General features: G+C 47.5%; 1 protein-coding gene across 8 annotated transcripts in view; it reads left to right on the forward strand.

Annotated features, from left to right (window-relative positions):
• The window catches only part of Shroom3 (shroom family member 3), a 266,607-nt gene that overhangs the window by 221,551 nt on the left and 22,857 nt on the right, over positions 1 to 22,199 (forward strand). For 5 of the 8 annotated variants that reach the window (XM_050149696.1, XM_050149695.1, XM_050149700.1 and 2 more), the window contains 2 exons: positions 4,210 to 4,341; positions 17,176 to 17,307. In XM_050149696.1, coding sequence (XP_050005653.1) covers positions 4,210 to 4,341; positions 17,176 to 17,307 — 264 coding nt within the window. Of the gene's footprint in view, positions 1 to 4,209; positions 4,342 to 9,958; positions 9,983 to 17,175; positions 17,308 to 22,199 lie in introns of those variants that run through there. The other 3 variants (XM_050149702.1, XM_050149703.1, XM_050149698.1) reach the window with 2 other exon arrangements.

Genomic DNA, 22,199 nt, shown 5'->3' on the forward strand with positions numbered 1-22,199 from the left:
GGTTTCACTCTGCCGTGAGTATAATTCTGTGTGTGGTCTGAGCCAAGACACGCAGCTTCTGGGTCTTAGTGTATTCTGGAAAACGGGTCTTAGAAGAAAAAAATCACCTCGCTCATTGTTTCTTTCATGCGGAGTTTTGGTAATAACTCACACCATATGGGGAAGGATGCACACCCCTTTGTAGGAAAGACTTGGGTCAGTCTGCCTGAGGCCTGTGGTACCCCATTAGGAGATCAAAGTGCCTGCAGATGTCAATTACTGCAGTGGGTGGAGCCAGCAGAGATGTCTGCCGCGGGTGGGGAGGCTGGCCGTTGTGGAGACAGCCAGAGGTTAAAGCCTAGACAGAGGCTCACTGTGCTGCTAAGTGGGTCCATGTACAGATAAGACAGAGAGACACAAAATGATAAATCCGGGGTGTTGAGTTGACAGGCCTCCCCAAGTTCATTCCAGAACGGTCTACCATCTAGAGTCACTGTAGAATTCCTTTTCATTAGAACATATGAATTTAAAACTGTTTGTTTGTTGTCTAGATTATCCCAGAAGAGTTTAAGGCAGGAGTGTGGGTGCAGGCAAATGCTTCCTGTACCTTCTAGTCTGATTTCTGATGGTGTCTCCAGCTCACCCACTCTTCTTCTTGGACCTCCCTGTCCGGTCCCCTGCACCAGCCTAGGGCAGAAGTGTGAGGCTTAGCCGGTAGGCTGCTGTGGCGTCACCTGGGGTTGCAGTCACACGCTCAGATGGCTTCCTTAGCCTTGCACCCAGCTGCCCTGGTCCTCTGAGATGACAAGTGACTGTCGTGCCATGGCTTCAGAGGGCAGTGCTGAGACGCTGGTCTCGCCCCAGAAAAATCCTCAAAGATGAGATGCTCGCATGTGCCCCGGGCTTGCGTCTTTCTCTCGTTGGCTTGTTCTTCTTGCCCAGCCATGGCCTGCAACACCTGTAACCTGTGGCCCTGTCCCGCTACGTGTGTCTGGGATGGGGAATGGGAGAAAGAAAAAAGAACGGCACTTCGGAGGCTCGGCCACCGTACAGAAAGGACTGAGCCAACGTCTGCGGTTTGAGTGAAAAATGAGGAAGTTATTAGATGCCACGAAGGCTTTCTGAAAGGCCTGCCTGTGGTTGTTTTTCTTCAGTAGAAGAGACTAAGGTCTAGGGGACACCTGGAAAGGACAAGGCTAAACCTTTGTGGCAGAGTGGATGATGTCGGTGGGTGGTCTTGAAGGGTGCTTTGTGTTTGAAATCACGGGTACTTGTGAGGAGGAGAGCAGGGGATGGCTTGCAGGAGTCAGTCTCCCCTCCTACGTCTGTGTCTTGGAAATGGAACTCAGGTCATCAGACCCAGCCGCAAACTCTCCTCCCTCTTGGCCGCTGTGGGAGTGGCCTTCTGCCTTCATCAGATCTTGACATTAGGGGGTTGAACAGGGAGATCCCTTTGAGTCTGCTTCGCACCTCGACTTAAGCCAAATGTCTGTCTGTCTGGTGTTGCTAGGGTCGTGCGGGAATTTCTGAGTGAGGGCGGCGTGAGTTTTGTAGGAGGTTTTGGCCTGTGAACGCTCACTGGCCAAGTCTCTTCTATCCTCCCTGTAGAAACAAGGCTTTTTTTTAGCTGCAGCCCTTTGTGTAACCATTGAAAGCAGCTCTGAAATGAAGGTATTATATTAAGACAGGAATGAGAACAGTAGGATTATTAGGCACATACCACGCGTGGGCAGTATGCTAGACAGTTTATACATTATCTAGATCTTTTGGAACGACTCTGCAAGACAGGCCTTATAATAATAATGGCTAACTTGCTAAGTGCTTACTATGCCCTGGGGTCTGCTCCAGGTACTTGCCCGTGTTATAGAAGTGTCTCCACACCCTATGCAAAGAGTGGCCCTGTGGTTCCATTTTATTGACTACAGAGCAGAGGCGTAGAGAGGACAGTGTCACCTAGCTTGGTCAGGGTTCATGGTCCAGAAATGTGATTTTAGCCCTTGTGCACAGTCCCTTATTTTGTCTCTTCTACAGCTGAGGAGCCTGAGGCCCAGAGTTCCCTGGCCCAGTTCCAGTGATGTCCTAGGGTGACGTAACCTCAAGCAGGCCTTAAAGGTCAAGTTTAGAATTCTATTGACTAAATAGAAAGAAGTGAGACTACAGAGACATAACGAAGTGTGGGATGGATCCCTTCAGCGTTACTATAATGGAATAACCTAAGGCAGGCTAGCTTGACTGTTTTATTAAGTTCCAAGTTCTGGAGGCTGAAAGTCCAGGTGGGGCAGGCTTCTTGGTTTGGTCTCTGGTGAGAGCCGTCAAGGCTGCACCGTATCCTGTTGGATTGCATCCCGACTGGGAGCACAGATCAAGAGGAAAAGGCCACCATGAAAAAGGGAAGGCAGGCGATGATTCAAGGTTCAGGTTTCTCTGTATACAGCCCACTCCTCCAAGGGAGGGCTATTAATGCCCCTCCATACGCTGCCACCTCTTAAAGGTCCTACCGCTCTGCAAAGCCCCTAAGTCCTTGGGAGACACCTTCAGAACCAATCCAGGCCACAGCTAAGGTAAACAGAAACATTGCCCCTTAAGAATAGAAAACCTCAGGGCTGGAGAGATAGCTCAGAGGTTGAGAACACTGACTTCCAGAGGACCTTGATTCAATTCCCAGTACCCACATGGCCTCTCGTGGCTGTCTGTAACTCCAGTTCCTGGCGACCCGACAGCCATACCCCAAATACCAATGCACATAAAATAAAAACAAATCTAAAAAGAATAGGAAGCCTCAGCTGAGCCCCTGAGCCCCTCCCCAGTACCCTGGAATAAAAAGTTCTTTCTTTTTGTCTCAGGGTTTGAGAAAGAACGTTCTTTGACTTCATTCTGTGCTCTGAAAAATAGGAAGCCAGATGGACAGGCTTAATCTCGGCAGCTGCTTGGTAATCCTTGCCTTCTGGCCAAGGCATATGCAGAGGCAGGGCAGCCTGACCGTGCCTCCCATAGGTCCAGCAGTTGGATCTCAGAGGCTGAGAAAAACCCTGGAAGACAAATACCACTGGGAGGAACCCACTTCTGTGGGGATGGCGAGATGGCTCAGTGGGTGAGAAAAACCCTGGAAGACAAATACCACTGGGAGGAACCCACTTCTGTGGGGATGGCTCAGTGGGCGAGAGCGCTTACAGCTCAAACCTGCCAACTGTTGGGTTCCAGGAATCCGTATGCAAGTTCAGATGTAAGGGTGCATATCTGTAACCCCAGCACGCCTGTGGGGCAGCAACCCGAGGGTCTCTGGGGCTAGGTATCCTGGAACACACAGCACAGTAGGAACAAGAGACCGTGGCAGGCAGGCAGGCAGGCAGGCAGGCAGGCAGGCAGGCAGGCAGGCAGGCAGGCAGGCAGGAGGTGTCCTCTGGCCCCAGGTGCCATGACACTCACGTGCCCACACCACATACAATAATAATATAAAATACAAATGTAAAATTAGTTCAAAGCTTGAAGCAGGGCCAGTGCGATTAAAGAGGTGACTTCGAGAGTGTTTGGAAATTCTAGACCTGAGTCTCTGGAGGGGAAATATGTCTGTTCCCATGGCAGAAGGCTCAGGCAATGCAGGGCTTCACATTCTTCCTGACTCCCTGGGAGGGTGGAGGAGAGGAGTTACAGGGATGGTGTTGAGGCCCACGGGTGGGAGGCAGGGTTGAAAGGGGTGCACAAAAGGCTGGCTTCCCAACCCGACAGAACCTAAACAGTCTGGAATAGTAGTGCCTCTGGCACCGTTACGTTTCCTCCTGGCCTGCCACCCGCTGACGGGGCGCAGGCCATTTCTTGCACTTGGAGATTGTGCTCCTCCTATGGAAACTGAGAAACGACTTGGTTTCAGGGAAGCAGTGTGATGATTTGGATCATTAAGTTCAAGTTTCAATTGTCCGTCAGCGTCGAGTCCCAGCAGTTAAGGTGGCTAGGTGTGGCTCGGCAGGAGCGAGCATTTGTTCAGCATTCACAGAGCCCTGAGGTAACCCCGAGGACCACAGTGCTGGGCCCTGTGCGTGCTAGGTGAGTGCTCAGTCTTTAAATTGCACCAAAGTCCCAGAACTGCAAAACATAAAAAATAGTTTCAGAGAAATGTAGAAATATACTTAGCCACAGAGTCATAGGCAGGAAGGGTGGAAGACCCTCTGTAGATTTGTGCTCCTCCCTATAGAGCCGGCCATACTCAGCTCTTCATTATCTTGTTTTTAACAGAGACGTCTGTGCAGACTCGGGCCATGCAGACCCTGGTGCCTCTAACTCCCTCAGCTCAGAGCTGCTCACCGGCGGTCCCCAGCACCGGAAAGCAACTTGGTCAGGAGGGGTGAGACTTCGGCTAAAGCAGAGGTAGGAGGCCTGGAGGCTGAGGCTAAAGAGTGTGGAAGAAAAGACTGGCCCACCCTCAGGGGAGGGCACTGGGGGCAAAGATGGTCAAAGACACAGGCTGGTGGGAGAGAAAGGGCTGATCAAGGGGATCACATAGGTCAGAGTTCAGAAGGATGATAATCTTGTTGGTTTTAGGCCTGGGGATTGAACCCATGGTCTTGAAGCACAGTAGTAAATGCCCCACCACTGTGCTGTTAGACATTAGAAATTAATTTTGTACTCATTTAGTGACACACGCCTTTAATCCTATCACTTGGGAGGGAGGCAGGTGAATCTGAGTTGAAGGCCAGCCTGGTCTACAGAGCCAGTTCTAAGTTAGAGAGAGGGGGGGGGAGAGGGGGGGGGGGGGAGGGGAAGGGGGGGAGAGGGAAAGGAGGCAGCAGTGGGGATGTATTGTATTAGAGAAGAATATTTAAAAAGAAAAAAATGGTTAAAATGAAAAAAATGTCTTTCACAATAACTGAGCTGTTTCTGTTTTCGTAGCATCCTTATGGATTTGATAGCTAATACTGAAATTTAGAGTATTAATTTGGGNGAGAGGGGGGGAGAGGGGGGAGGGGGGAGAGAGGGAGAGGGAGAGAGAGTTGTAGTAAAACAACACTTGTATTTGATATTTACATCGAGAGTCTTTATTATATTCCATTTTAAGAAAAGATACTCGAAAGTAGTTTGAACATGCCAGGGGGCCAGAGAAGCTAGCTGCCTGGTGAGTGGGGGTAAGCCAGGCCTAGGCTGAGCTTCTCAGAACCATCAGGCAGGCTTGCTCCCAGCAACAGGTGGAGGCGGGAGCTCCGAGGCTGTGGCCGCTCCAGTTGGTCACCTCACGTCATCTACTGGACTGTGTAGGTGAACCTCATGTCACTGGCGGAGCCTCGAGGTCATGAAGCTGTCATTTGGACAGCAGCTGCTCTCATCTGGGAAGTAAATGACCGAGGTCCTGAACTGAGTCCATGCTGATGGGACCCGAGATGACACAGACTCAAGATGGATTAAGGACGCAGAGTTGACAGCAGACAAGAGTATGGGAAAGGAGAAGGACAGTTCAAGAGTGGTTTCCAGGGACACTGCTGTGGAGTGTAGAAGTTAGCTCGATTTGGGAAATAACCAGGCTAGCTAGAAGATAAAACAATTATACTTTTATTTATATAAGGGGAAAACTCACAAAAACAGGAACAAGAAGTCCAAGCTCAGCTGTGCCATGAGGGAACCACACAGAGTGCACCCTTTTTTCTCCAGGTCCCAGCAAGCCACACCCTAACTTGGTCCCACCTCTTAAAGATAATTAGTTAACCAAGCTTCCCCCTTTTGTCTAAATAAGAACAATCCAAAACCCAGTACAAAATTATATACAATAGGAACAGATATCAAGTATAGAATTACAACCAACAGATGGAGGGGGAAGGACTTTAGACTTTCCACAGGGCAGGGAACCCTGACTGCTCTTCAGACTGGAGAGGGAGGGGGAGAAGAGTGGGAGGAGGGGGAGGGAAAAGGGAGGCGGGGAGGAGGCGGAAATTTTTTTTCAATAAAAAAAAAAAAGAATTACAACCAACATAAACAGTATTAAGCAAGGAACACATGATAAATGTTTTAATAAACATTGTATTCCAAAGAGTCTAAGCCTTGCAACAGAAATAAGCTTGGCTAAATCATAAGAGGAAGGTAACTACGACTGTCTAATCTTCAACCCCATGGAAGGCCTGAGAAGGGAGATAATATTTGAATAGGCAGGAAGTGCAACCAAGCAGTTTCCAAAGCGAGCAGTATATGACAGAGACAACTGGCTGCCTGAGCAATCACCTAAACTCTCATTTGCAATGTTGAAACAACCAACTTTGACTAAGGCCTAGAGTAACTGACAGCATTTTCAGAGGCAGGGAATTTTTCAGAATCATCTTACCCTGTTTTGGCAAGGTTTCGCAGTCCTTTTCCTTGTGTCCTGCTTGTCCTATCCAGATACCATGTACTTTGTCAGAGGTTGAGGCATGGGCAGTTCCTTGCCTAAAGGCCAATTGTGCCAAAAAGAAAACGAACTCCAAGTGGACTGTCTTCAGTGCTCAACTTTCTCTCGGTAATAGATTGGTGCTGTCAGGAGCAATCATGTCTCAGGTCAATAGACCTAAGTTGTTTAAATGCCATGTTCTATAGATCCTTGAAGTGGTTGAAGATTACCTATCTAGGTAGAATACAATCTCTATGTTTCTAAAGAGCCTAATTAATCTGACCATGTGTATAACAAACGTGAACAACTATTAACCTATAATGTTTAATACCTGTATAACTTAAAGTCTAAGACCTCATGTCAGAATATTAAATAATCTGTAAACAAATGTGCAGCAAATGAGAACAATGACCTCAGTATAAACAATGTATAAGTATCTTGATCAGAGGTAAGAATAATATATAATGCAACATAAAAATATATTCTAAAAGTTGTATCAGTATACAAAATGTCCTAAACAGAGGTAGAAACATGCATGTATACAATCTGACAGAATAAGTTTGCATAGGTATGCAAATATTGTAAACAGAAATAACAAATATAATTTGAACTTGTACCAGTATACAAGAAACTATACCAATGTAAATTGTCCATAAATAATAGCTTACAAGTGTTCACTCTATTACCCACTACCATTATCCCTTTTTATTTTTTATTTTTGAACCTACATAGTTTTCACCCCAACACCAACCCTCTACCTTATATAAATAATAATCAACAACTCCTAAACAGTGTTCCCAGCCCTGAGGACAAACTTTTTTGGGAGAGGAGACTCGTTCTCCAGAATTGCTTCCCGCTGTCATGGGGGCCAGTGGTGGGGGTGGGGGCAGAACTCATTTGTTGGGGTGCCTGCCTAACCTGATGGAGCCTGGGTCTTATCCTGAGCACCATATAAACTGAGCACGTTGGTGTCCTAAATCCCAGCACTGAGGAGGCGGAGGCAGGAGGATCAGAAGTTCAGAGGCATCCTCCACCTCATAGAGAACTCGAGGCCAGCCTGACATACGTGGCACCTATCTTAAAATCAGTCTTGATTTGATTGGGTGTTGCACGTATCACCACTGTTCTGCATTTGCCCAGACTTGTGTATGTGTGTCCTTTGTCTCCATAACTATAGTTATAGGGCTTTGTGGTCACGCTTCCTAATTCTCTCCTGTCCTCCAAGGTCACCGGGCTGTGTTAGCTACTGTTGCAAAACACCTGCCAGAGCAGCCTAAGGAAGAAAAGCTTGTTTTGGCTCATGGTCTGGACGCAGCCCCGTGGTGGGGGAGGTGGTAGTGAGGGGAGAAGTGAAGGACCCTGCTCAGCTCTCCTCCTTTTTCCTGTTTTTTTTTTTTTTTTCTTTTCGAGACAGGTTTTCTCTGTAGCTTTGGAGCCCATCCTGGAACTAGCTCTTGTAGACCATGCTGGCCTCGAACTCACAGAGATCCACCCACCTCAACCTCCAGAGTGCTGGGCGAGCGCCACCACTGCCCAGCTGACCTTGATATTGGGAATTGGCCAGTTACTGTGTAGAATGCCTTCGATTTGGAGGTATCTGTGTTTCTCATGATGAAATCAAGGTTTAGGCATTGGGGGCAGGAACCTCACTCAAATGGTGTGTGTCTTTCCTAGAGCCTTGCATCAGGGCTCATGTGATGCTGAGGGCAACTTTGGCAACTAGGTTATGGTGAGGTCCCCTCGTTTCTCCACCGTGAGGGGCACTCTTTGTTCCTTTGCAATTCATAATTACATTGGAGAGTAACGTTGAGACTTTACGTAACGCCGTTTCTCTTCAGACTTTATTTTCACTACTCTAAAATCTGTTGGTTATTATCTGTGACAATAGGAATGTTCTAGAAGCTATTCCATATTTCCTTCATTCCTTCTACGTTTATTCACTGGAATTCTTCTGCAGGGAAATGCTTCTTTCCCCTTCTCCCATCTGTTTTTCCAGTGATTGATTTATCTCATTGAGGACTTCATACTTATTTTATCTCCTAGGTGATAATTCTGCACTTGTATTATTTATTTTGTTGCTTCAGATTGTCTCCGTGTTGGCCATTTGAAGTGATTTCCGCCTGGCCCTGGGTCTAAATCCTAGTCTGAACATACAGCGGTGTGAAGTACCATTATTTTGTTTGTACTGGTACAGAATTCATGATGTACTTATCTGTGGAGTCAAACAGGTGTTGAGGCAGGAGGCTAGCAGTGGTTATTTCATGGACGTCAATACTGTTATTTTGAAAATTGGAAACTTCTAGGGTCACCTTGTGGACCAAATACAAGAGGTCAGAATTCTATCCAGATCCTTGTTCAGTTAGCAACCCAACCTTCCTTCCCCAGTGTGCAACAGCAATTTCGTTCCCCAGTGTGTGACAGTAGAAACCCTATTCCCCAGTGTGCAACAGCAATCCCATTCCCCAGTGTGTAACAGCAATCCCATTCCCCAGTGTGCGACAGTAGAAGCCCTATTCTCCACTGTGCAACAGTAGAAGCCCTATTCTCCAGTGTGCAACAGCAATCCCATTCCCCAGTGTGCAACAGCAATCCCATTCCACAGTGTGCATTAGCAATCCTATTCTCCAGCGTGCAACAGAAATCCTAGCACTTGGAGGCTGAGACTGGAGAATCTTGAGTTCAAAACCACTTCAAGCTACATCCAGAGACCATGCTGCAGGGAGAGCCAGGAGGAAAGTGTTTTTGCATTTGTTTGCTTGCTTGCTTGCTTGCTTGAAGTAGGGTCTTAGTATGTGCCCTAGGTCAACTTAGAACTTTAGATCCCCCTGCCTCTGCTGTGATTTCAAGCGTGAGCCACCACACCCTGTGGGAGGAAAGAGAATCTTTATGATCTCACCCATGTTGGCGAAACGTTTCCCTAAAACTCTGTGGAGCTCTGGACTAAGGTAACGAGTTGGTAATGGAGACAGTGACTCTAGCTTACAACCAAGGATTTTCCCACTCCTGTGCCCCCTCGGCCCTTCACCAGCCACCACCGCCATTAGAATAACTATGCGGGATCAAATACTACACACATTCTCTGTGAGAAAGAACAAACGGCCAGAGTCGGGCTCCCTTTGAGCTCCTGTGCCAGGGCTTCTGCACCTCCTAGTTCTCTCAGTGGGGCATCCTGTCCCCAGCTGCCTTCTGCCTGCTCTCCAGATAATGTGTCTCAGAGAAACCCTGGTGAGCCGCTGTAGGAGCTGCCGCTTCAGAAGCCGAAACAGGCACTTCACAAACCGTGTGTCCCTCGGGGAGGAGGCTTCCTGCTTTCGCATTGGACGCGTTCCATTCCAAAGGGATGTGCTGCTGGCCAAACGCTAGTTTTTCCCAGGAAAAGTACTCAAGGCCACGCGTTCTTCTTCCCTCCGTGGCCAGGAGTTGGATTTTAATTGGTCCATTTACATAGGTGACCGGGAGGTAGAGTCCCAGCTCCCTGAGCTTCAGTGGTTCCTGCCCTTTAACTGCCAGCTCACCTGCCCGGGTAGGGATCGCTGTGGAGCCCCACCCCTGTGGGCGGAGCTGAAGCCCAGCGGGATGACTTAGCTCTCTGCCCTGCTCCTGAATAGGTACCATATTAGCCTGGGGTTGCTCTATGCGACAGTTTCTGTTTGCCACAAGGTAAGTGTGAAATGAGATTCAGGGTCTTTCATGGCAGGGTTCTAACTCAAGAGCCTTTTTTTCTGATGTCATTTTGATAGCGGTGTATCTATTTTTTTCTTGCCTCTTTTTTTTTTTTTTTTAAGTTTTTTTGTTGTTCTTTGGTTGGCTAGCTCTTTGGTATTTTGTTTGTTTTTGTTTTGTTTTTTCCCCTGAGACTCTGACCAGGTTGACCTGTAACTCACTATGTAGGCCCGGCTGGCCTCAGACTCAGAATCATCATGCTACTTTTAGTTTCTCAAGAATATGTTTTTAAAGAACAATAAGCAACTCCATGTTAAGCTTCAGCCTACTTTGCTCATTCTTATCAGACCTACCACAGGCTCCATCCCGTATTCTGGCAGGGCGTCTAACCAGGGATTTCCAGCCTGCTTGTCTACCTAGACTGTCCTTTGTCTCATTCAGATCAGCAGGGTTCTGTTCCTCCTTCAGGTCCCCCGCGGCTCCCTGTGGACTTACAGAACTCCGCCCTCCAGGAGGAGGGGCTGGGCCAGGGGACTAGTTGCTAAGTCCTCTCAATGCTCTGTTGCCAGCCTGTGTATAAAGTAAAGGACATTTTTAAATTTCAAATTTCATTTTGCCCTCCTTACTGCTTCTTTGGTTTTTCTTTTAAGCTCAAGTTTCCGATCTACAAAACTTTTGTCTTTCCCAATGACAATTTCTGTTTTCTGAAAGTGACCACTTTTGACTTTGGTAGAAGGGCCGGCCTTGTTACTGTGTAGTGCAGGATGGCCCCTTACTGTGTAGTGCAGGATGGCCCCTCACATCCACCCCCCACCCCCCGAGTGCTGGCATTGCAGGTGTGTGCCACCTACTTTATGTAACCCAGCCTGGCCTCGAACTCAAACTCTGTGTAGCCAGAGTATGACCATACACCTATTTCTCTGTCTCCGTCTCCCAAGTGCTGGGATTATGGGAGTGGGCCACCACACTTGGCGTCTCCTTCACTCTTTTAGGTGGGCCACACAGTACGCATTCTAGGCTGCTAAGTTGTTCTCTGAACTCTGTCTTTTACATTTCTTTTACAGTTTTTATTATGTGCTTATAGAACATAGAGAAAACGGGATTATTAGGGCATTTTCATACGTGTCCGTCATCATACATGGCTCACAGTCCGTCGCCCCCCCCCCCCCCCCCCCCCCCCCCCCCCCCCCCCCCCCCCCCCCCCCCCCCCCCCCNCCCCCCCCCCCCCCCGTCTTCCCCCTCAGCGGTCAATACCTCACCCTGCCCCCTTTTTACATGTATCTGTGGGATGGTGTATGTGGTTCTTATCCTTGCTCTTCCATGGGTGGATTCTCTCCTAGGCTTCTCTCAGATGTGCTGATTTAAAAAATTAATCTTACGGTTGCTTTTGTCCTCTATGACTACATTTCAAAGCACGTACGATGCATTTTGATCACATGATCCCCTTTATCCTCTCCTTCCCTTAAAGCCCACTCTTACTTCCGTGCCTTTCTCTTTCACATATCCCTGGCCACTGCATTCGATTGGGGTTCCCCATGTGAGTATGGGTGCCGGCCTTGGTCGACCTTTTTCTATTTGGTTTTCTGCCATGTGGAAGTGTCTGCTTCTGTTTAGCCTTTTTGAGGCTGTCCTGCTTGGGTCCCCCTGAGCCTCCCGGACTAGTTGTTGTGCCCTGACGTGTGTTTGGGGGGGAATTTCTCATAATTTCAGATTCCTGGAGTTCCCCTTTGTCTTTCGTCTAAGCTCTAAGATCCCACACCTCTTGGGGTCTCGCGCTCCTAGGATGCTCTGTTCTGCTCCTGGTTGGGATATTCCTTCCCCTCCCTTAGGTCTTTTCTCCTTCCTTTAGGCTTTCGGGGGTCCTATTAAGATGCGAACAAGTTGGAAGTTCTTTCTTAAGCCAGGTCCAGCCTGTCTGGGAAGTCCCTCTTCCCCTTTTTTAAACCGGGAGGGAAGGAACCTCTGAGTATCAATTTTAAGGACAAGATGTAGCCCTCTCTTCAGGCTCTGAAGTCACCCTTTGTCCATGAAAGGACATGTGTGCCTGGCTGTGCTCGACACAGCTGAGAGCTGTGCACACTTCCTTTTCCTTTCCTCAGACTTTCGGATTTTGTTTTCGGACTCGCTTGTATAATTGTGATTTTAAAATTCTGTCAATCACACTTGATACAGTATCTGTCCAGGGATTTGGCTCATCCAGTATGCCATGGAAAAGGACAGGTGAATAAAGTGACATGGGTAACCTGACTGTTGATTTTTATTATGATCACTATTCATTGCTGTGCCGCATAAATGGTGAGAGAAAAATATGAAGTACGCATATTTGGAAATGCCCTTGATGCCAGAGACCACAGGGCTGGTTTTTCAGGTTTTAGCTGGCATTCTGTTCTCTGAAAGTGAATGAGAGAACACTCTATTATCCTCCTGAGTGGCAGGTTCTGTGTTAGCCAGCTGTGGCACTGAAACTCCTCCCTATTGTAAAGTTTATTATGGAAATATTGGTGGGAGGGAAGGAATGGGAGCTGGTATTCTAGAAGATTCCTTTTTTCAGCTGCTCTGCCCTCAAACATAGACTCCTTTTTATTTGTGTTCTGGTTATGTTAATAAACTTTTCCAGTATAATTTTTAAATAGATTTCTTTTAACCATTTTTAAATTGGTATTTACCTTTAAAAAAAAAGACTCTTCAGTTTCTTATTTGTATTTTCTTCTCTCTTCTCTTAAACAGGGGAGAGAGAGAGTAAAACAGGGACAAAAAGCACCAGCACCGTACATTGCGCATTGGATTACTCTGCAAAGGAATTTCGCTTCTTCAGTATTAGGGGTTTCAGAGATACTGTTTTTTTCTCTGCGTGTCTCTCTCTGCCGCTCTGTCTCTTTCTGTCTTACACATGTGTGCTCACACACGCAGATGGAACTGGACATCTATAGAGCATTAACCTTGATTTTGAAATATTTGGTTGATATTTGGGCTCCATCAAACTTCCAGACTGGGTTTGTACTTGAGGTTTCCAGCGGTGGTAACAGAGGGGCTACCCGACCCAACCCTGCCGGCCCCTGGATGGAGGGGAAGAACCCAGTCTTCCATTTGCCCCACCAAGCTGCTCTTGCTTTGACTGGGAAGGAGCCACGAGAACTCAAAAGGGGACACAATTCTTTACTGCTGCCTCAGCCTCTCCGAGTCCATAAGAATTTGCTTGTGGTGTGTGTGTGTCTGCTTGACTGATAGTAACCCAGCATCTTAGTTAGTTCTTCCTGCCAAAGCTCCTGCATAACAGGGAAGAAGATCCTGAAGTTGTTACCTCTGATGCCTGGAAAAGTTGGTAAAAACCAGCCCCCTCTCCTTTCTTCCACAGAGAGAATAATGCCTTAGTCCGCGTTCAGGGTTGAGGTAGAGAGACTAGTCAAGTTCATGCTGGTTCCTCTCCCATCACAGCTGCGTTAGAAAAGCCATCGATGGCAAAGGTGAACGCCACTGTAGTTATAGATACTGCAGTGTTTCCGATTGTCGTGACTTAGACGTGAACCTTACACATAGGAAGGTCAGTGCTCTGGTCTGTGTGTGTGTCTGAGACAGGGAGACAGAGAGAGAGTTGGGGGCAGGGAACAGGATTAAAGTATTGAGAAATAGAACGTTTTGGCATCACTTACCGTTGACTTAAAAAAGAAAAGACAAACCCATTGCTAACTCCTCTCTCTTACTATATATTTTTGTTAGTCCATAAGCACGTTTCAGAAAGGAGGGTGAGGGAAATAAACTGCATAGGAGGGAAAAGATATGAAGCTAGCTGTGGGTTCGCGCACCCGGGACAGGATAAGGGTCTTGCCTTTCCTCCTTTGCCGTGTCAGTCATCTGCTGGCTGTTAGCAGACTTCATGCTTACGATCCCGTCAGCAAAGCCAACAGTCCCCAGGGTACATTGTGAGTGTGACATTTAAAAAGAATGTCCCTTTTCAGAAAGGACTGTATGTTACTCTGAGATTGTATTACCTTACAAATACTGTTCTTCCCACAAGTCCACCTCTCTGGTTGTTGTGGTGTTTGGAGTGGAATCCTAGGCTCTGTGCACCCTAGACAAGCTCCGTACCAGAGGGCCAACGCGCACACCTTATATGTGTAGGCTTGTGTTGACGTGACGTAGTGGGATGCTGGGGAAGGAGACCTAGGAAATTCTTATTGCTGTAGCAGTCAGGGCCGAGGGAGAGAAGTGGGTCTGGGGGACAAGGCTGCACATTGGTCTTTATTTGTTTCTTCATCATGTGATTTATTGTCTATTCAAAAGAATACTTTGAATACGGGGAAATGCTAATTATTTGTTAAGTTTAGCTATAAATCTTAGGGTTTATGGTCGGTCGTGTTGATTCTATGATGTTAGCAGTCTGAGTCTTGTTCGTGTTCTGTGTGTGTGACTTGTGTGTTGCTGATAGCCAGCCTGTGCGCCTGGAGGCCATGCAGCCCAGTCCCAGTGGCTCGTGGAGAGCAGCAGACGCCCCCCAGTGCTCATTTCCTGAGTCACCGTTGTCACCTCCATTTATCCAACACCCAACAACCCCGCTCCACCTCTGAGTTTTGGCTCCAGACCCCATTCAAGTAAACTTCTGATGCTTGTGTCCAGAATGCCCTCAGAACTTCACTTGTGATCTGAACCCACACCACTGACTCCTATGTCTGGGGCCATGACCACACTCTTGTTTTGAATGTTCCAAACCTATTCTCACCTCAAGGATTTGGCATTCTTTATTCTTTCTTGCTAAACATCTCTCTGTTTCTCCCTCACACACACACTCATGCATACATGCAAGCATGCACATACACAAACACACTCACACATACATGCATGTACACCACACCAATTCTATCCAAGTGGTTATTGAGGATGAAGATTCTTCTGCCTGCATGACTTTAAAGATTTTTTTTTTTTGAGACAGGGTTTCTGTTGCTTTAGAGCATGTCCTGAACTAGCTCTTATAGACCTGCCTGGCCTTGGACTTTAAAGATCTTTAATTCCTCCAAGTTTGTTACCATCGTCTTAGTCCCAGGCCCTCATCATCTCTTATCCCGGCTGGTAAAATTTATTCACTCTGCTACTGGCAGTGTCTTCCTAAAACTTATGTGTATTTAAAAAACCCAAAGCTCACCGGGCGGTGGTAGCACCCGCCTTTTTAATCCCAGCCAGCACCCAGAAGTTAGAAGTAGGCGGATCTCTGTGAGTTCGAGGCCAGTCTGGTCTACAAGAGCTAGTTCCAGGACAGGCTCCAAATCCACAGAGAAACCCTGCCTTCAAAACCAAAACCAAACCAAAACAAACAGCAACAACAACAAAACCCAAAGCTTAAAACTAGTGGTATCTGGTTTAGAAACTAGATTAGAACCCAAGTTTCCCCTGGGCTAATGGGATGAAGGAGAAAACAACAAGGGACCAAGAAAAGAGCAAGTACATCTCGGCCGCTCTGTGCCTCTCTTGTCCCCCGAGGGCCTGTCTTGGAGAGCTGTAGGGTAGCAGCACCTCAGCACTTAGTATTCTTGTTCCTAGACTTCCTTGGACCTTGGACATCAAGTTCCCCAGAAAACAGGCTGCGGCCTCAGCTCAACTCCTCGAGGGTAGTTTGGCTGATTCCTAGTTCACCGCAGAGTTCCTCTCCTTATCATGTGGATTCCAGGCAGGCAGCTCTGCTGCTCGGCCTCTGTTTACCCTTCTGTTTTCAGGCCACAGTCAGGGCCATAGCGGCTCCCTGCCTCGCCACCATGGCCACACCGTTTGCTTTGACCACAGTTAACTTTGAGACCAGTCTCTGTAATCACTTTTCACATTTTTAAAAAACAGTTACTTGTGTGGTCCTCGTAGGAGGGGGCACATACGGCTTAGTCAAAGGTCAGACAGTAACTCTGTGGAGTTCGTTCTCTCTTCTACCTTCATGTGGGCTCCAGGGATCAAACTCAGATGGTCAGGCTTGTGCAGAAGTGTTTGCCAGCCGAGCCATCTGGTTAGGTAGGTCTGTCTAACAAGCTTGTCTGCATGGCTTCTATTGTATCAATTCATTACCAGCAAATAAGTTATATCATAATAATACTCAATATTTTTTGATATTTTACTATGGACCAGCTATATTATATAATTTTAGTCTCAAAAATCAGATTAAAATGAGATGAGTTGAGCTTCTGACCAGTTTCTTCAGGTTTTAGGTGTGCAGAGGCTTAGGGACAGGAAGTGACTTCCACAATTGGTTAACAACGAAGTCTGGCTGAGGACTAAAGTCTCCAGGCTCCTGGTCTAGTATGTTCTGGTATGCCTAACAAATGGAAGTTCACTGGCATCACCGGGTTGGGTTTTCCTTTACGTTACAGAAGCAATTTATTTTTCAGAGAGGAGAAATGACTAAGTTTCAGGGATCGAGGGAAAGTATGAGGGGTTGGGATAAGTTACATCTATTATTTTCATCCTATCAAGTGGGTTCCTGTATCCCAAAGTGTTTCTAAACTACAGAAACGACATAGTTCAGAGGTTTTCAGCATGAGATGCCTGATGGATCACCCCATTCTTCTGCCAAAAATGCGACACAGCAACTGTCCCGTGACTCTGACTTTCTGCAGGCCCGGCTGCTCCTTGAACTCGCGCTCACTCTGAAGGACACCCACATTTTCTCTTCGCTCCATCAGATCTTTGTGTTTTTAAGGGCAGGATGCTTAAAAGTTGAAGTCACCGACTTAGAAAATGGGAGTCTTTTGGAGAACACTTTGTTCTCTAGGCTGTGGTGTGGAACATTCATTGTCAACGCAGGGCAGCCTCTGGCTTCCATACAGTTCTTAGCAAGACCGTGAGCAGCAGCACCATCCTCCTCCCAGGCCCTGACAGAGGACCAGCAAGCTTTCACTGCGCATCTACACAAGGTCCCTTGGGAAATAGGAATTTTGGTGTTCCTGTTTTTCTTTAAATCTGGAGGCAACCATGTCCTTACGTTCAGAAAGCATAAAATGCCAACACGTAGGAAGTCTAAATAAAGTTATACTGCCTTTGCAACATCCCTCTGTGGTCTGAAGTGATAGGAGAATAGGAAGTAAATTGGAATATTTGTTGAGCCCAGGACACAGTGATTGCATCTGTGGTCTCTGGGCCCCTGAGCCACCTTGCTTCATGAGGGGACTTGGAGGGAAGCTACTGACGCTCAAGGGTCCCCTCCTGTGTCTCCACAGGTGCACTGAATCTGTTGCTCGCCCTCACTCGTGGCATACAACCAAATTTGGAGAGAACCATCCTGATGCCAGCATGATGCAGATATCTCAGGGCACGATTGGCCCTCCTTGGCACCAAAGCTACCATTCCAGGTGAGTGGCCACGGCTGGCATTCAAGGGTTTCTCTCCTTCAAAGGTCATGTTCCCCCATTGTCTTTTTTTCTCATCCTCTTAAAATGCTGGGTGGGTGACTCATCCTTCTCTCATATCCTGAGCTGGATTGTTGAGGGGAGGCTAGAAATAGTTTGGTTATGGCTGGTCATTTGAGATATTTCTGGACCCCATTCCCAGTCAGCTATTTCTCCATACCTATTATAATCCCATATTTGAAAATTTGACAGGTTTCTTTCCTGGGTGCTTCTCTGTCCTGTCTTCACTATTCAAAATTATATATTTTCATATGAATTGATAGTATGCCTATATTTAAATGTTCTACTTGGTTTTTCTCCTCTGTCAAAGCAGTTTATCTTCGTTGGCCCTGCAGCAGAAACAGCTAAGATGGAGAGCTTCTCAGAGATACGTGATTTCACCAGGTCCCTTCGTTTCCCTCTTCTGCATGCAGTACTATTTTAAAGACTATAGAAGCTGCGGGCAGTGGTGGAACAAGTCTTTAATCCCAGCACCTGGGAGGCAGAGGCAGGCGGATCTCTGTGAGTTTGAGGTCAACCTGGTCTACAGAGCTAGTTCCAGGACAGCCTGGACAGAGCTACACAGAGAAACTCTGTTTCGAACCTCCACCCCGCCCCCCCGAAAGAAGAATAGAGAAGTTTACCCCATTTTGCAGTGTTAACAAGAAGTTAAAGTATGAACAAATTGGTCTGAGTCTCGACAGCTGATCAGTGTGTGAGCAGAGACAGATCTGAGCAGGGCCTGTGGTTTGCATATGTAGTGACTAGGTTATACTTGTACTCTAGCCTGGAGCTCGCTCTGTAGACCAGGCTGGCCTCGAACTCACAAAGATCATCTGCCTCCTGAGTGCTGGGATTAAAGGCATGTACCACCACACCTGGTGTCCTCCCACTCTCTTAAGGGGACCAGTTCACACCACCTGAGCCATGTGTTCCGGAAAATGGGTTCCCTCACAGTACACCTGTGCCCACACAGGACACTTCATTTACAGGGTTGTATGTGTCAGGGTTTTGTAAAGTGTGGGCACCTGACGGCTTGAGGGAGGAAGAGCAGAGTGCTCCAGGTATGACCTGACCTGCTCATGAGCGTGAGCACCCTTTGATCTTGGCTTCTCTTTCTCTAAAATGAAACTAATGACGCCTATGTTACTGGGTCATAGAGAGCATTAAATAAAGAAATACATGCAACTCCTAGGATGCAGAAAACATCCCATGCTGAAGACAGGGGTCCAGTGAAACCTGCTAAAGAAAGCAGAACACACGAGTGCCACTGAATGGCGGAGTCCTTTACAACCTCCCAGCCCGAAAGCTGACGTCATAATGTGGCCTAAAGAATATACTCACCCTATAGCAGAAATCAGACCCTTGTAGTCAATGTGCAGTGACTGTGGTCGACTCCACAGGCCTCAGGAGCCGTGGCCACGCTGCCCTTCTTCCCTTGTCCTAGCCTCCAGCAGGGGGGTAGAGAGGCTGAACTGTGCTTGTACTGTATCTGCCTCCTGGTCCTTGGACGGTGACAAAAGCACTGTGTGACGATAGGAGAAAGTCTACGGTCCTCTCCTCCTCAGTCCGGGCACACCTCTGCAGCTCTGTCACAGGACGTCCCTCCCTCTGCTCATAGTCCCACAGCAGCAGCCGCAGCTGGAGAAGGACTACTGGTGTGTCCCTAGGATCTGTGGCATCTGCTGATCTAGTGTGCCAGGTTGGTTGGCTGGCTCCGCTTTGGTGGAAATTCAAACCCACTTCTACATCTAAAGTCATGAAAAAGGAGAGTGAGGGGCTGGGGAGGAGCAGGGGGGACAGAGACAGCGAGGGCAGTCAGCTGTAACTGTCTTGTGAGCTCGCTTGGATTTGGAATTGCTCTGAAGCTTGACCCTAGCTGTTTTCTGCTGTCTTATGGAAATACCACCAAGTGGTTCTAAAGAAGAGACTGCCAGGACACAGTCTCTCTGGGAAGAGGCCGAAGTAGCATTATCAAAACGCTAACGTACAGGACTCACTGAGACCCATTCACCTGGCAAATGCGAGCACCCCGTGTCTCAGATGGTTGTAATGATGGGCACGCTCCCGGAAGAAGATCCCAAACGCTTCACTGTATAAAACTGTTTCCCCCCAGAGTCTTCCATGAAATGAAAGTCCATTAAGTGTTCCTTGGCAGAAAGTTTCTGGAGTCAAATAAGTTTAGAAAACTTTGCTTCGTGTCTTTCCCCTTTGGAACAACAGAAGGACAATAGTTTATGGATGACCTAGAAGTCTGGCAGTAAACAAGCTGGTTTAACTTTAGCCCAGTGTTTTGCGAACAGATCTGATCATTTAAGGCTCTGTGACTACACACCAGGAAAGTTTTCATATTCTTGTTTTGTGCTTTTCACGATGTTTCGAGCATTTAAAAATGACTTTTTGAGGACTATTTTGTGGGTATAAGTGTCTTGCCTGTATGCATGTATGTGTTCCACATGCATGCCTGGTGCCCTTGGAGCCTCTGGAACTGGAGTTTCGGTGGGTGTGAGCCACCAGGTGGGTATTTGGAAACCACCCTCTGCAATATCAACAAGGGCTCTTAACTGCTGAGCTATCTCTAAAGCCCGTAAAAATTAGTTTTACGTACACAAAATAGAGTAGTGTAGAAGAACACACCACGGCCAATGTGTTTGTGTTTTCATTCTCCAGATATTGTGGAGAGAACCGAATTGCTTTCACATAACCAAAGCCATGCTAACATGTCAAGTAGAGTACGTGCTATGCGGAAACTAGAAACAGCACTATACGATGTGAGGAGAACACCAAGGAGATCATTAGTTTTGGAAAGTTTCTGAAATAGAGACCTGAGCAAGGGAAGGGAATGAGCCAGGTGAAGGGCACTCCAGGTGGTAGCGTAGCAAGCACTAAACCTCTGCAACCCTGGCAGAGATGCTGTAGCTATCCCGTGCGTCTGAGTCATTGCCAGGAGGGGCTGGGGCTGGGATGCAGCGAGCAAGGACAGCAGTGGACAGTGAGGCTGGAGATGGAGCCAGCACACAGTGGGGACTCTGACTGACCGAAGTGCAGTCCTTGACAGTAAGGTTGCCCTGTTAGCACTGAAACCGACAGGACTGTTGTTACTCATCCCGGCTCCATTGAGGAGAAGCAGGAACAGCAGAGCTAATAGCAGTGAGTATCTCCAGCTAATAGTGGAAAGACTTGTTCCCAGAGGCCAGCATCAGACCCCCATCCCCAGGCAGCCTGAGAATGGACCATGGGCCAGACCTCTGAGGGATAGAGCACCCCACCCCACCCCTGGGGTAGGAGAGTAGCCCTTACAAAGTCCTCAGGTGGTGCTGTTCTCTTGAGGTCTGCTGCAGGAGTGACCTCATAGACACTTGCCGTGGTCTGGCGAGAGATAGGCATGACTTCCTCTTCCTAGACACCACCTGTATTTTGAGGCACACCGGGCTGGCATTTTCCGTGGTGTTTCCGTCGGCTCAGTTGCTTATGTGTATGTTCTCAAGTTAGAGCTGAACCAGCCTTTCAGTACGGCTGCAAGGCTTCTAGCAGTCAGGAGAGGTCTGGGTAGCGTTTCCTCCTTGCATGGACCTGGTGGGTGAAGCAGCTCCCACGAGGCCAGCTGCCTCCACTTCCCTTGCAAGGGTCACCTCTGTACCGCGTCTGCAGGAAGTTAAAGGATGACAGCCGGCCAGATGGGGCTGGCTTTAATGGCTCCCCTGTGATTTCACAACAAGCCTCCTGCTTTAGAGGGAAGCTGGTAATGTGGGAGGCAGGGCTCAGTAAAATTCAGCCATGACATGCGTCATGCCATTGAGGGCAGGTCGATTTTTGCTGACCTGGAAGGCTCACCAACTGTTTCTTCATTTCTTAAGTTTATCCTGGCTTTCCCAAAGCAGGATACTTCATTTAGTAGGTTGACTTTTCCTGAGAAGAAAAATTAGATTCTGTTGAGGTAAAATGCTGAGCGTGTGGTCTTGTTGACAACGGAATGTTTCGTTGGTTTCTCTCTAGTTTCAGCTCTGAGCATTGCCCTTTGAATCTCTTCATACATTCTCTGGAGACATTGCAGCTTAAAACATTGGCATGTACTTGGTACGGAGTCATTATATTTGCTTACATGAGATCTAGAAATATATAATATATATTGCAGATGCTCTTGAGTGTCTGCTTATCTAAAAATGATGCGCCTAGGTCAGCGCTCCTGATTTCCCTTTCTTTAGAGAATAGTGAATCACAGTGGTTAATATAAGGCGACTGCTAATTGATTTTTGTTAATCCTAATAATGTCTTCTCCAAAGGTATATAATGTCTATTTATTTATGTAGGTTCTTCACATATGCTAGGCAAGGGCTCTACCACCAAGCTATACTCCAGCCCAAACAAATTTCATAGCAAATTGGTATTTGATGTGTGTAAGTGTTTTGTCTGCATGTATATCTGTGTACCTCATACATACCTAGTGGCTGCCGAGGCCAGAAGACGGAGTCAGATCTCTTGGGATTGGAGTTAGAGACAGGTGTGAGCCACCATGTGGGTTCTGAGAATCGAATACAACCAGTGCTGTTAACTCCTGAGCCATCTTTCCAACCCCTTATAGTCAATCATTAGAGCAGTTTAAGCTCTTAGTAACATTGAATGGAAGCTACAAACTCCCCAGTCCCCACACATGCATGTTATTATTCCTTTAAAAAAGGCGGGGTGGGGTGTGTGGACGAACACAGGATAGACGAGACACGCGGCTCCCACGTGGGTGCACTTTAATGGGGAGAGGGAAACACGATAAGGGATGGGGTGTGCGAGACACACAAGGGTGGGGGCCAGAGAGGGGTGAGAGAGAGAGCGAGACCTCGTGGAAGCTCGCTTTTAACGGG

The sequence above is a fragment of the Alexandromys fortis genome, unplaced genomic scaffold (genome assembly GCF_014885135.2).
Source record: "Alexandromys fortis isolate MF-2015 unplaced genomic scaffold, M_Fortis_MF-2015_v1.1 scaffold_0, whole genome shotgun sequence".
NCBI lineage: Eukaryota > Metazoa > Chordata > Mammalia > Rodentia > Cricetidae > Alexandromys > Alexandromys fortis.